General features: G+C 43.2%; 1 protein-coding gene across 7 annotated transcripts in view; it reads right to left on the reverse strand.

Annotated features, from left to right (window-relative positions):
• tle2b (TLE family member 2, transcriptional corepressor b) overlaps positions 1 to 16,034 on the reverse strand; it is a 77,261-nt gene that overhangs the window by 54,648 nt on the left and 6,579 nt on the right. For all 7 annotated transcript variants that reach the window (XM_068591623.1, XM_068591619.1, XM_068591622.1 and 4 more), the window contains 2 exons: positions 7,829 to 7,926; positions 5,517 to 5,580 (listed from right to left, as the gene is read on the reverse strand). In XM_068591623.1, the coding sequence (XP_068447724.1) occupies positions 5,517 to 5,580; positions 7,829 to 7,926 (162 nt within the window). The remainder of the gene's footprint in view (positions 1 to 5,516; positions 5,581 to 7,828; positions 7,927 to 16,034) is intronic.

Raw genomic sequence — 16,034 nt, forward strand, 5'->3', positions numbered from 1 at the left:
TGATGAGACAATATTTTGTCTCTTGCCGACAGCATGGCCGTTCATTAACACCAGACCCCTGCAGCGCCTCCGTATCACACTTTAACACACGCACACACACACACACACACACACACACGCACACACAGTAATAGAGAGGCCACCTAATGTGATTCCTGACTGTGCGCTGTCACCCTCCAGCACACATGTCTCTTTTATACAGTCCACTCCCCCATGAGAGGTTTGTCTTGTGTTTGACAGTAGGAAGAAGACGATAGCTGCAGAGCAATCAAAAAGGTTTCTGAAGACATGTCATCATGGAAAATAATGACATTTAGAAAACCAGAACAGCAACTGAACTACAACATATATGTGACCGTAAAACCTTCAGTCATCAGGCCATCAGCAAAGTTTTCTTAATTGGTCTTAAACAGTCCACTACATCTATCTAGACAGTGAGGAAAGAAGGGGCAAAAAGAGAAAGATTGGTACCGTAATAGTGTTTTTGGATCACTTTTGGGGTTTCATGACGTAAGACAGCCGTTTTATCTCGGCTTCTATCACCTTCCACTGAGCCTCGTGCATGTGTGTGTCTGCTCTTTGCAAGATTCAACCTCAGGCCAGCAGGGGTGAACACAGCTCTCCAGGCGGGAGACTTGCTTGCACTTCGCGTTCGCATGTGACCGACACATCTACGCCCCCTGACTAGCCAGGGCTACAATGCAACCTTATTTAAAAATACCCAGAGGAATTCCAGGAGAGCAGTGAAATCTGAGAGCCATGAATTATAAATACAACAGGAGGAGAAAAGCAAGACGCCTACAGACACACTCAATGTGTGCGTCTTGATGTTTGTGCATGTGTGTTTGCAGCTATCGTTAAAGTTTCACACTGCAATGTCTCTCTGCACATACAAAGAAATGAGGCAGTCTAGTAGAGCAGCCAACATAAAATATTCTATCCAAAAAGATACGGAGAGCGGGTCTGCCAAACATCCAAATACACTCTCCCAAACCTGGCTCTGCTGTTTCACTGGAGCAACACTCCACAGACAGGAGCAATTTGAGAGGGTTATGGCATCATCTCTCCCAAGCATGAAATGTGTAAAACTTACCTATTGCCAGCTATAGAATTAAAGTGGCAAATGTGAGGGGAAAGCAAACTTTACGACTTTTAAAAGTTCCATCCCATAAGGAGAGATATCCAACAGCAGAGTAAAACTAAAAAAACACCTCATTGCTTTAACGTGAAACATCTGCAAAAAACATTTAAAGTGTGATTTAAATTACTGTTGGATAAGATAACTTGCCATGTAAATAACATGTCACATGACATTTGTATAAGCACCTGCACTATATTAACATTTTAATGTAAAAGAATGGATATCATTTAATTCATTAGATCTTACAGGTATTTGCCTCTGTGGACGCTTAGCAAGAATATTTCCTTGGTAAGTGAGTGATGACAACAATGACTGACGATCATAAAAAGACAATATTGACACAGTACCTACAAAAACTCAAACTTCCTCTGATGAAAATACAAAAGATAGAGACTGCATCCAAACACAACAGAATCAGACACCAAGATCTCCCAGCGAAGGGGTCGGATGTACCAGGATGGGACTCTGTGGCGCAGTAACAACTTCATACTTCCTCATCTGCTCCCTACGGCTGAGAAAGGTCACCGTCACTTTAACGTAAACATCACGGAAAAAACAAATTTAAAGATTGCCACGTCACAGAAGAAGAAAATTGTCATAACTTCTTGGGTGTTAAAGCGTTGCATCTGCCCTGTATCGCCCTGTATAACCATCTCCCTGCATCCCAAACCCCTCACCCTTGTATTTAAAGAGCTTAAAACTGATGAATAGTAAAGGCAGGAGCAGTGCAGCGTGGTGAGCAGAGCCCCAGCCTGTGGAAACAGGCCTCAGTGTGGATGACAGGCCTAACGAGCTAAATATAGCCTTCTGGGTTATCTCCTCTGTGGGCGCAGCGAGTCCGTTGTTGCTTCACATTATTTACGTGTCTGTGCGTGCACCCTCTCTCTCTCTCTCGCGCTCCCTCTCTCTTTTTCTCTCCCTCTTTCTTTTATTTCACGCCCCCGCCCCCACCACAAACACATCACTATCTCTGTCTTTTGGACTGTGCGTTGCATTCTCTCTCTCTCTCTCTCTCTCTCTCTCTCTCTCTCTCTCTCTCTCTCTCTTTCATCCCTTCGTAGCATCTTTTTTTCACCCTCCATCTCTCCTCTTTGCATTTCTGTCCCTTGATATCTCTCGTTCTCATTTAGTCTCTGTCATTCCTTTTCAGCATTTTTTTCCCACTCTCTCGTTCCCTCTGTATCTCTCTCATTTGCCTCTATCACTCTCTCCCTCTCCTCTTTTATTCTCTTTCTCTCTCTCTTTCTGCCTCCCTTTGTACACCCCCAACCCCCCCAGCAGCTCCCAGATTTTTTTCGTTTTCTGTCTGACACTCGCTGAGCCTTTTTTCTCTCAAGCTATCTTTCCGTTTGAGGCTCTCTTTCACTCTCCTTCTTCTCATTTTTCTTTCCCTCTTTTCCTCCCTCTCTTTCTCGGGCATGCCTGTGAAGTAGCGTAGCACAGTGTTAGCCACTACCACCACAGTGAGCCCCAATTCAAATACTATAGCCTGTAGTGCTAACCATCTGCCATGCTAACCTATATGCATGTGTCCTCTGCACCTGCAGCTCCCTGACCTCCTGCCATAGTCCTCTGTTTAAGCTCAGTGTTAAACTTAACTACAACGTATAACAGACAATACTTTTTTAGCGTTTCTCTCCCCCCCCCTTGGTTTACCAGTGTGTTCACAAAGACCATGACATTTAATAAGCACAAAGTTTGATCAAATGTCATCCATTGCCCCAGTCTCCCACCACACCTATTGGATAAGATGGAGTGGTGAGGTTTTACAATGAAGAAGGTTGATGGTGGTCTGGACTGTTTGTTCCACAGTCATTCTATAAAACCACAGCTAAAATGGGGAGTGACTGAGATTGGGGAAGTGGGTGTTTTAGTCTGTGGGTGTCAGAGGTTTTCTTCTATTTTTGTTGCCACTTTGAAAAGCAAAGCGAGGGTATTTTTATTGAATGAGGTCAGTTTAGTCCTTCTTTGTTGTTTTTTAACAGAACAACTTAGGGTCTGTGAAAAAAAAGTGTTTTTAATTATATGGATTTGTTATTAGGCAGTACAGGATTAATTAAAACATGTATTGTGTTTATGCAACCGCTGCAATAACTTCAATATGTAATAAAGACGACCATGGATTGGGTTGTGGATGCAATTCAGAGGTGGACCCAATCCCAATCGCCACCCTGAACCCTCAAACCCTGAACCCTCAAACCCTGAACCCTCAGGGACTCACTGACGTCAGCTGCTAGGTGGTTGAATGTGAATGGGACAGCAGTTTGCTGCAACATCATGTGTCTATATAAAAAAATATTGTATACACTTGTGTATTTATTTTATACTTTGTATTCACTGATTTGAACCTTCACGAGATGAGAAGTCATTTATATATATATATATATATATATATATATATATATATTACATTCATCAAACATATTATATATACACAGTCCAACGCGTGCGTGCATGCACACACACTTAAGTGTGTATATATAAACAATTATATATAATTTCTGCTTGCATGTGTTTTTATGTTCCATCTTTAATCCATAATGTTGTAGCGTAAAGGTATTTTATCGGGCTGAACACCCGCATGCCTCATTGTTTACCTTTTTTCCACATCTCCATTCTTCCACTGGTAACTGCGTGTTTAACGTCACATTGTGGGCAGTTCCCTTGAGCAAAGTCGGCATCTAATACCAACTTACGGAAAGGGTTCATAAAGGGCTCAAAATGTCTGTCTGAGAGCCCTCAAGCACTTGACGATTTGACAATGGGACACCCCTAAACCCTCACGGACTTCGCGGAAGCGCGTCTTAAACTCTGTGAGTCCGTAAGGGTGGAGATTAGGATTGGGCCATTATGTTGTTATTTAAAACTACTCTGTTGCAGTCCACATGAACAGAAGTAGTAGTGAGCATCAGATTAGCTTTACAAAACCTGAACCTGGGCCTTCAGCTGCGTGGTGTCCGCTCCCAGCAGGGACGGGCGGATCCAAATGGGCCGGTCGCTGCTCGAGGCCTTGCTGGTCTGAGCTGAAGGGGTTTTCTGGTGAACCGATGCGCTTCAAATCCTTTTGTCTAGTTTTATTGGGGAATTGAACCCAATGACAGGCATTAACAATAACTTTCTTCCCACAAAAGTTGAGTAATCTTGCTTTCCAAAAGTATAACTACTACAATGTATGAGAAAAACTACTACAATGATTGCCATTCTTATTATTATGTCAATAATAGTAAAAAAATATTAATAAAAAACTTTTGCAAAGTAGTTAGTTGTCATGCCACTATCAAACAGTTTGTTTCATTATATAGTGAGCGGTGCCCATAATAAAAACAGAAAAACAAATGTGTGTGTGTGTGTGTGTGTAAGTGTAGATGAATGAATGTATGTATGTTGTGTCTCCTGTGTGTTTGTGTGTGAGTGTTCTATCTGTTTATCTCCGGCCTGTCTGTCTGTGCGCTCTCAAATCCATTTGTCTGTCTGCCAGTTTCCCTGTCTTCATGCTCGCTTTTCTTTCTCTCTCTTTGTCTCTCTCTCTCTCTGTCTCTCTGTCTCTCTCTCTGTCTCTGTCTCTCTCTCTCTCTCTCTCTCTCTCTCTCTCTCTTTCTGTCTGTCTGTCTGTCTATCCATCTGTGTGTCTATCTAGCTTACGGCCCTGATCCAGCCTGCTCTCCCAGGTTTATGAAATGCGAGCAGCTTAGCAGATGGTGCATATCGTATTCTGGTCGGCTCTGTGCGGGTTTTGTACCACAGACGAAGGCTTACGATACATGTGAGCCTTTAGTCGCACAGACACACCGACGCAGAGGGAGCTCAGGCTGTTAGCGCACGAGAGAAAACAGAGAGAGGAAGAAGAGACAGACAGACTGAGTCTGAAGGAGGGAAAAAGGAAAAGAGATAAAGAAAAGACAAGACGTTGCAGAGAGGTATGAGTAAGCATAACAAATACTGAGCAAGAAACACAGGAAAGACACATTTAATGCTGGTTTTGTACTGGTTTAGTAACTTAAAACTTGCAACTTCAACTTGGAAATTTAAAACTGTATTGCATTACAGATATTCAAGATTATGTAGGTACCAATGCAAAAAAATATGTTTTTAAATACATTTATAAAAGGTATTAATGAGTACAAACTTGGTTTCAGGCCACTGCATGTTTCAATAATGCTCGTTTCAATATTGTTCAAATATCATCATCTGTTTGTGGTTTTTTTTGTGGCTTTATACATCTATTATATATAAACAGATATTCAAGGGAATGATTCAACTACCCTGATTGTAATTCCAATATAGGAACCCATCAGACTCTTTTCAGAGTTTCTGAGTGGCCCAGTCAGACCAACAAATCACCGTAGAGCTCTGGTGACGCTCCGATTGGACTCACCATGATGTAGTGCCTCTGCATCTCAGTCTTCTCACTGGCCAGCTTCTCACACTCCAGCTTCAGGCTGCACAAGGACGAAAAAGGACACACGCGGATTAAATGGTGTATTTGCATCAAAGGAAATAAACTACAATTTCAACAGGACTTGAATATTGCAGAGGTCACACAGAGTTTAAGGCTGTGAAAGGATACCAGAAAAAAAGGATTCTTAGCCCCACAGTCGGGCTACCTATTACTGCTAAAAGTGACAGTGAAAAATATCACCTTGGTGGTAGCAACTGCCAGCAGGGTGTGTCGTATTCACCACTGCAATTCATCACACCTCCATGTGGGGTTAGCGTGACAAGTGCCTCTGTGTTTCATGCGTCTAGTTATACAAGTCATGTGGCCATTGGTGGGTTTATCTTAGAGTTCTGCTCCTGAGCCCAATAGGTCGTGACGAAGTATAATATCTCATGTCGAGTTTGTGCATTTTTATTGTGTTCTTCTTTTTACTTGCACAAGGTTACTTACATCAAAGTACTCAATTGTGTTTAACATGCTTTGTATTTGTCATGAATGGATGAAATGGGACAAAACTTGCAAACTAATCAAAATGTGCTTGTTATTCAGAAAAGGCGTCATAACTATGGAAACAAAATATGATCAAAAGGGCTGTAGCTTTGTATCAACATATCTAAATGTGTTTTGGTCAAAGAAATCCAATGTTTGAATTTGTGAAAAATAAGATCTGTGTGAAGATTTGTCGCTGTGCATCACATTTTGTGAACAAATCAAAAACATTTGCACAAAGAATTTCCAAAATGTGAGTGCAGAAAGATGACTTGCACAAACGTTTGTAGTTAAACATCAAAGACTTGCACATCACACATCAGGTTTGCAGTTACACATCTATCCGTTTGTCACACAGAAATAAATTGCATGTTTACAGCAACGAATCTAAACTATTTGGGCTAATCTTTTTAATTAGTTTATAAAATGTCATAAACAGCTTTGGATGTCCTGAGGGAATCTGTTCAGATATTTATATTGACATTTTATATCATTAAACCTTCACGCACTTCAAATTCACACATTCAGATATGATGATACAACGCCACAATACTTCTGACCATATTTTGTTTCCATACATTACGGGTACATTGTTAACATTATGTGTGTGTGTGTGTGTGTGTGTGTGTGTGTGTGTGTGTGTGTGTGTGTGTGTGTGTGTGTGTGTGTGTGTGTGTGTGTGTGTGTGTGTGTGTGTGTGTGTGTGTGTGTGTGTGTGTGTGTGTGTGTGTGTGTGTGTGTGTGTGTGTGTGTGTGTGTGTGTGTCACCAAGAGCCACAAGTCCTATGCCGAGCTGTAAAGTGGTGCTGCTGTACTGCAGCAGGCTGTTCAGCCTGCCCACTGAGGTGTGAGCAAGAGACTGGATGCTTTATTTCTCTTCGCCAAAGTCACCTCTGGTCAGCAGATGATAACACAAACATCGGTGACCTCCAGCTGGAGAACCTTTAAGAAAAGATCTAAACTTCCAGACATTTCCTTTGATATGTTGGAAACTACGATCTCAGTTATCCACAACTTCTACTGTAACAAAGCATGATGGCAAGGGCAATAATCACAAATATTTAAAGCTACGATGAAAATAAATAGATGTTTAATTTTATTTATACTAAAGGAGAAACTGAAAATCTCTGCAGCACTAAAAAGACAGCGATTATAAAAAAGGGTATTTGAGGTTCCACTGATGATGTGATTGTAGGTTAAAGTCATGATCCCTCATTGATTTCCCTAATTACTGGAAAGGTGTACCTATTACAATAGATGCAATGTGTAGAATTAGGCAAAAAATATGAGTTACAAAAGTTTGGAAAGCTTTGAGATTTTTTTGGTTCAGACTGGATTCACTTTGAAGAGCTGCAGCTCACTATTGCGCAACAGTATGTTCTATTCACTGTCTTAATGAAGAAATAAAGATGAAAGGAATGCACTTGCATGCTGACATATTGTGTTTACTAGTTCCTTTATTGACGAAAACACTGACTTCCTATAGACCGTTTCAACAGAATTGCATTGCTAGGCAACAAATTGGCTTTATGTTTACTTCTTGTCAGTTCATGTCATTCACAAACACTGAATGTTTACATTTACAACTGTGAAATGGTCTATAATTTAATATACAACATTAAAAGGAACTCTCCATACCAGTACTTCTTAATTAGAAAGACCTGAGTTATGGAAACCAAAAATATATATTTCTAAATACCATGTGGACATACAAGAAGTGTATATGTCTGTATGTGTGCAATGTAATATTGTCCGTGTACCTGTGATACTGAGCCTGGAGGAACTGGAATTCCTCCTTGATACGGTCCAGAGTTTCCAGGACTGTGAACTTGAAAGATTGGCCGGGTTGTAAGGGAACCTGCGTAGAAAAAGGAGGAGAGAACGAAAAGATGAAAAAATTATACTGGTGTGTGTGTGTGTGTGTGTGCGTGTAGTTTGTTTTTGCTTAAGAGAAGAGACAGTATGCATTGTGTTCGTAATGTATTTGGGTAAGTACATGTGCACCTGCATAAGCCTGAGCCACACACTTAAGTGTGTGTGCATGCACGCACGCGTTGGACTGTGTACGTGTGTGTGTGTGTGTGTGTGTGTGTGTGTGTGTGTGTGTGTGTGTGTGTGTGTGTGTGTGTGTGTGCCAGGGAGCACGGCAACGGGGAAAAAAAGCCAAGATGAAAGTGAGAGGGAAGGTCACTTCCCCTTCCCACACATCATAAAGCCGTGTCCTCTCTCTCGCTCTCTCTCTCTCTGTTCTCCTCCTCCTCTAATGACTCTCTTCCTTTCCTCCACCACCCCCAGCCTTTCTTCCTCTGCTCTCCCTCTCTTCCACATTACCATCCTCTCCACTCTGCCAGGTTGCTAATGTATTCCAGCCTACAAAGAGCTGAGAAGGGAGGAAACGTCAAATGAATAACTTATGGGGAATCACAGCACCGTCTCTCACCTACTAAAAGCTAAAGAAGGCCCAACAAAATAAGCAGCTCCCTGGGGTCCACTCCCTTACCTCCACCACCAGCCCTCCATGTCTGTCTAAAGCGCTTTCGACAGCCGCCCTCTTCCTCGATAATCTTGATGAAGTTTCAAGAAACGAGGGGAACTGATTTTTGATGCCGTTCATGTTTGGGAATGGGGCGTAGTTTGTAGTCTGGAAAATCAGAGTAAGCAGAAGTGTTTTTTTGTGTGTGTATTCTCAGAGGAGATCTTTATGTAAGAAGTATCTTTTCCCAATTTGGATTAGTGGATTTTCCCTGCAAGTGTGGGACTCCCGCTGTCAGCCCTGAGGAGGATGCAGACTGCAAGGTGTCTCTGCCACTTCTTTTTAGTCACTTCTTCTCACCTGTCAGTGATCAGCCTCAATAAGAGTACTGAGGTTCACCCTAACCCGCCTTCATCAGAACTCCCTCTGACACTACTAGTGCAAAGACAAGGACATCACAATAGCGTCCCACCCTGCAAATGCTCTCCCCTGTATGATTAGTGCACCATGCCAAATCCAAAGCACCAAAGCTAAGGACAGGACCCTGATCCCGGCAGTGACGGGCAAGTGATTCTTCCGCTGAGCAACCCAGATGCTAAATTATGAATCCCGCTATGGCGAAGGCATGATCTGCATGAAGGCATGATTACCTTCATTATGATAATTTTGAGGGAGGGCTTTAGAGGGAGGCCTGAAGGGATGGGCTGTCAGTGTTGCCAACTTGGCAACTTTCTCGCTAGATTTAGCACCTTTTGGATCTAGTGCTGCTCACTACTTTCATTGGAAAATCATTTTCAACACTTGGCTGAATTTGCAACTCTGACGGTAAGTTTCCTTTCACTATGATTTAGGGCCACAAACAAAATGCAGCTTTGATATGAGCCGAGATCGGCATGTGTTTTGGTTGGAACTGATGTAGAAAAGGATGTAGCTTTACAATTGTATAATGTGAAACTGTCAACTCAAAAGTATCTTAAGTCACAAAACATATGGAGTGAGTTTTTCTACTTAGTAACCCGACTATGCCCAACTATAAATCCATGCATTCACCCATTTGTTGATCGGTTCACATCCAACCTTCCGTCCAAACCGAGCGGCACAGTGCAGCGGCAACAGTGCAGCTGGGTGGCTATCGGCCTGCAGCTACGGCTAAAAGATTGCCAGTTTCAGTGGCGGGGCTTCATTAGTCTAGACAAGCACAATTCAATTAGATTTCAATTAGTCCGACGGTGGAGGTCAGGGACGCGGTGGGTTCCCCAGTAATTAATCCATGGAGCCGAGCTGAGCTGAGCTAAACTGAGCTGAGGCAGGCATAGCAGGGACATCTAGATGGCTGGATAGGCACTATACACACAAACCATCTGTGTGCGTGTGTGTGTGAAGGGGGGTGGGTGTGTGTGTGTGTGTGTGTGGGAGGGCAGAGGGTGGGTTGTGGGGGGTTACTGCCAACAGATCCCCACTGACCTTGATTCACACCACACACACTCAGTGAGGGAGGGGAGGACGGGATAGTGATCTGGCACACACAGATACAAACACACACGCCCACGTAGTCATGAGCGCACTGAAAAACCCACAAACAAACAAACAAACAAACACAGAACTGCACATGCAGATTCAGTCAGAGAACACGCAAACCCACAGCGAGAGGGACAGCCGCGATGGAGGGATGGATTGATGGGGGGGAAGACGAAAGAGAGACAGATACTCATCTGACAGACAGAAGGATGGATGGACTGAGGGATGGAGGGAGTGATAGACTAGTCTGACATCTTTACAGAGGAGTGAAAGAACGAGCAGAGAGACAGATGATGAAAGAGCGGCATGGCTGCTGACTGAGAGAGATAGCCAGCCATTCATCCGCCTGACACCGAGGGGATGGGAAAGAGAGAAAGAGAGAGACGGTGGGGGGGAGGAGTGTGGCGGGGGGGAGAGAGAGAGAGAGAGAGAGAGAGAGAGAGAGAGAGAGAGATAAATGCCACCTTTGCTGTAGTCAACACAGCCTAGTCGCTCTACCCTGTGCACTGTCCATCCGTCTGTGGTAATACTGCTCCCACCATCTGCTGCCATGAAAAACATGAACACAGACGCAGACACACACTCACGCGGGCGCACACAGATAAAGTGCTGCTGGCGGGTTACATCAGCAGCACTAAGTCATATAACAAAGCTCATAGTCACAGATCAGGATTATACAAGGGATCTGCGAGTGACAACCGTTGGTGTCAACATGGCGTCCTCTGTAGTGTGCTGATGAGAGACATTAGAATGTCTTTCATATTCGAGATAAAACTCCAAAATGTCTTTCTTTTGATTCACCAATTGCCCCTTTTCCAAATGAGTTTCATGGACCCAGGAGCAGTAAAACTTCTTATGAGCAGAAAGAAAAGGAAAAGTACAGATAAGGTCCTCGGGCATGAGGAGAAATATTCACTGCCTGTGCTGAGCTCTGCCTGTCAGAATAAAGAGATGAGTATGGAAAATGGGTATTAAAATTAGTACATGCCTGTAAGTAATAACAGGAGACGCTGTGTCTTGCTCATGGATACTTCAGCAGGTAAAACGGCGTTATCTAAGGGGATAAATGTGCATCCTTCTGGAGTGTTTACAGAGATGGAGGCATCATAAAGTCATGCCGTATGTACACCAGAACTAACATTTGTTGTTGGAGTGCGTCTGTGTGTATCTGGTCTCTCCTGTATTGTGACAGATGGCGGCCCAGACGGTTAGGGGTCCAATAGTGCGTCACGACGGGCCAAAAAACAGCCTACCGCCTGTGTTGTTGTTGTCTGCGTGTGCGTGTGTGTTTGTGTGTGTGTGTGTACGCCACAGCATCCAGCATAGGGGATCCTGAAACCCAAAACTGATCCAGTTAATCTCGGTGGAGGAGGGGGTGTCACTTCTGCGCAACAAAAACACACACACACTCATATATATACACCATGTGGGACGGCAGTCAATCACAATTTGGCCGAGCTGGCACGGGCAAGCAGAGAATTAGGAAGGATTAGCTTCTGGGGGTTGGGGGGGCAAGGGGAGGAGGGGCGGATGAAGTCCATTGCTCTGTATCACATAACAGGATGGAGGTGAGAGCCACAGGCCGTAACATCACCTGTCCGTTTGTGTCTGTCTCCCTGTGTCTTTGCCTGTCTGTCTGTCCGTCTGTGCTTGTCTGTCTGTCTGTCTGCCTGTCCTGTCACAGGTTTGATTGTACTGACTAGCAGTATATGTGACGTGATAACATGCAAACACATTGATATGATCAAATCAGGAAAGGGCAATAGATATCAGATGGATCATGGATGGTTATGGCACCTTGACCAAAACTTTTAAAACAATGTAATGTAGATCATTTGACATTAAGTTTAAGCCTTATAATTAAACACAACATGTTTGTATTTTCAATTTTTAAAAAAAGGAAAACATTTAAAATAATTTAACATTGGTTTATGTGATAACCAAAGTTTGTATTCAGCGGCTGTGACTAGTCAGCGTTACTGCTCAGAAGATTATAACCTCCGTAGGTTTCTGGACGAGATATTAGAAGTTTGAAAATCCCAAATGTCTTGCAGAAGGTGAAATATTTAACCTTAAGAAGTCGCCTCCTCGCCTCAATTAGCATGTGCAAATGACGTTGTACCAATCTTGCTGTTGGACCACATGCACATGCATTTGTTATTGTCAGTCCAAACTGTTTTCCCCTCTCTGTCTGAATGTTAGGTCAATCTGGTTCTCTCAGCCCCCCAGTCAGTCTGTCTCTGTCTGTATGTTTGTCTGTTTGTCCATCACATTGGGAAGTTCTCTGTTCAAGCAGCTGCCTGTCTTTCAACCACGACTGCAAGAGAGAGAAAGCAACTGTGAAACAGATGCAGGTCTGGGAGTGATTGGAACAGAAATTATTCTGTCTGTCTGCTTGTCTTCTTTCTCGATCTGTTTAGCCCCTGGCGCACTTTCCATCAACACATGAGTGTTCACACGGCATAAGCAGGCATGCCTATGCATGGATGGATTCATTTGAACAAAACACCCACAAACAAAATATTTTTTCTCCTTTCTTGTGCCCTCTCACATGCTGCGTCTCATTCCTCCCTCCCTTTTCTCTCTTTTTGTTCTTTACCTCTCCTTCTTAGCCCCTTTGTTCTTCCTTTTTGCCTGTGTCTCTCTGAGACATGCAGAGACACATTGAGATAGAGCATGAAATAATAATTGGCTGGTGAAATATTTAGGAAAAAGGCACATGAATAGATGAGGAACACCGAGTGTGTCAGTGCCCCTTGTGTACGTCTGTGTGTTTGTGTCTGCTGAAGTGAGCAGCAATGAACATAAGCAACAGCTCATTGGTTTTGGACTGTGTATGAAGTTACATATCATCTATCACTTTAAGAGGCCCTCACATTTTTTTGTCTGCATTTCTACAAACCTCTCAAAAGGTTTTGATAACTTGGGAGCCAGTCGCAGAAACTCATTTAGAGTTAGTGGCCTTCTTGTTGCGCTCACTCATTCTGCCCGCTAACCAGTCAGTCCTTCAGTTTAACAATTAAATTGGCAGCCAACCAGCAAGTAAATAAAAAAACCCGTCAAGTCAGTCGGCCCCGTCAATCAGCGAGCCAGTCAGCGTGTCATTTAAACAGCCAGCAAGTTAGCCAGTCAGCCATTCAGAGAGCTCGTCGGTTAACGCTGCAGCTCACCAGTCAGCCACTGAGCCAGCGGTGGATTACAAATCAGGGAAAGATTGGCAGCCAAAAGAGGCTCTGGACTCCATCCAAGCCTCGCTCTCATCGTTTCTTTTAATGACAAAGAAGAGAACACAGGATTTGAGGATAGAAAATGGCCCGTTTCCTTTAATCAGAGAGCAGACTTAATCTGGGTGGCTGCTGATGTCTGACGAGAAGTTGTTGGTTGCTTGTACGACTTTGTGCTTGTTCTGCGGGTCTTCGCTCTACAGCTGCGTTTTTGTTGTTGTTGTTGTTACTTGACTTTTTGCCATTTTACCGGGTTGCCTTTGCAATGCCGAATGAAATTAAATGCAAACAGGACGAGGACAAAGGACCGGAGGGGAGAATGTCATCCGTGGGAGGTGACAGCAATCCGCTGCGCTGTTTACCGTACATGGCTTCATTACAGCCACAAATCTTGGGGAAAAACAAACTGCCCTGCACAGCTAGGTGCCAAAAAAAACTAAAAAAAGGTCCAGTGTATACGGAAAAGCAAACAGTGCATGTCCAAAGAAATGTATATAGACACGTTCGCAAGCACTTATAAAATTCTGCACACACTGTTACGTTTAGCATGTCCCACCACTGCAACTACAAAATATATGTGTGAATTTAACCTCATGAACATTAACAAGAAACAAAAATCTAAATCCAACTTTAAGACACACACACATCCCAAACACTACTCGTGGCTCTGCTCTCATTAATGGAGCATATGTGATGTCTGTGGCCACATATTTGGCAATAGTTTGTTTACTTGGCCATTAAAATGAAGTGTGACGCTACTGGAGGCCAAAGGAAATGAAAGCTCTCCACAGCACACTCTTATACATTATACATTTTAGTTGCAACGTTTTTCCGACAGTTACTCACTTTGTGCCACACGCAGTGGCGCACATCTCATTTCTTCTTCAGCATTTCCCGCTGACACACACGCGCGCGCACACACACACATGCACGCACGCACACACACACTTTTGATGATAATTCAACAGATGCTTTAAAGTCAGGATGTACTGTCCATGTCCAAAGCATGAATGATGTTCATGCATGATTTACTAATAATGATTGGAGCAGATTTAATTAAGTATCCAGAGTGCAAATTTGTCATATGATACTGTTGCAGTAGAGGGACAACAATCTATCTCTTTCACACTCTCTCTCTCTTTATCATACGCTTGCTATAGAAACTGTCTGATCGTGATCCTCCAGATTACAGCTACCACCTCTCTTGGGGCTGAGAGCAAATGTCTAGCACACACAGACACAGAGTGGCAGCTTTAAATGCAAACTCGCATCCCAGCCAAAGTTATTTTAAAGTAAAGGTGCCGGGAGAAACAGAAACCTGCCCGCTTGAGAAGAGGCGTTTGTTTTTGATGTTGTGAGCCCTTAAATTAGTATATGAGTAAAAATGATGTAAAGACAGTTATTGATGTCTTTCTTAACCATGAAAACACAATAAATCCTCTCTTTCTTCACCTCTCACTGGGGTGCGGCAGCCAATCAAGGGTCTTGTATCTTCGCAGCAACAGTCGAGGTCGGGCTGGGACATTATTTATTGTTATTGTTGTTGGCACACAGTGCACACAAACCACAGCTCTCCTTTCGCCTTCCTCTTCCAGATCTGAAGTCTCTCCAACACACGCGCGCGCGCACACACACACACGAATAGACACATACATGGTGCACACACCAAGACATAAGGACAGATGAATACATGAAACAAAACAGAACCTCACAGAAGAGACGTTCACACCGGCACAGACACAGACACACACAGTTTATACAAACATGTATAAAGTTTAACAGAGCACGAAAGACACACAGACACATGAAAACGAATCACCCACAAGGCCACACACCAAACAAAAAACACACCTCACACAGAAATCCAGTGAAACCAATTACAGCTCCGCTAGCCTGGCAAATCAGCCATTCGTCTTAACCTTTTTTCCTGCCAGAGAGCGAGAAGAACAAAGTCTGACTTTTTTCTCTGATAAAAATAATAAATAATAACTGCTTTAACGGCCTTGAGACAGCTTCCTTCTCATTTCCAAAGGGACACAGAGAGGTTGAAAGGAGCGGCGTTCAAGGCGGTTCTGTTCTCTCTGGCTGTCTGTGGCTGACAAGAAGTAGGCCGTGATCCCTGACTGACACCAACAAGGACACATCGAGGCTACAGAGCGAGCAGCCTGTTCATGGGAAGTCACTCAAGGGACAGCAGTGCAGTTGTGTATCTGCGCTGTTCAATCCAAACTTTGTAAGAGAATAACTACATATCACATGTATTTTACTTTACCCCTGACCATTTTTACACAAATGACTGTTCTCTTCAAGCTGATTTTGTTACATTTTAAAGCAGCCAGCCAAATCGATTATGACTTTACTTGAAGAAACTCCAGCTTCTTTGGTATAATCTACTGTACAACAAAGAACAATTCTTCACCTCTACCTTTCTGCCAAAGTTACGTTATAATCTTGTAATGGAGTTCCTAGACTATTTTGATCCGTCGCTGTTGCAATCAAGAATGAGCTGAGATTTAAAAAAGAAAAAAAAACAAGCTAATGCATTTTTATTTTCTGGCAACATCAGCTCTTTAATGTAACGCGTTCTAGCAGCCGACAATGATTTCTAAAAATTATTGGAACTTCCTCAGATGTTCCAGCAAGGAGGGAGTTTTGTCAGGGGTTTATCTGTTTTACCTGTTCTGCATTTTTGAGTACAAATACACACACACACACACACACACACACACACACACACACACACATACATAC

The sequence above is a fragment of the Clinocottus analis genome, unplaced genomic scaffold (assembly GCF_023055335.1).
Source record: "Clinocottus analis isolate CAN_PGR_092001 unplaced genomic scaffold, fCliAna1.0.p SCAF_25, whole genome shotgun sequence".
NCBI classification, from domain to species: Eukaryota; Metazoa; Chordata; class Actinopteri; order Perciformes; family Cottidae; genus Clinocottus; species Clinocottus analis.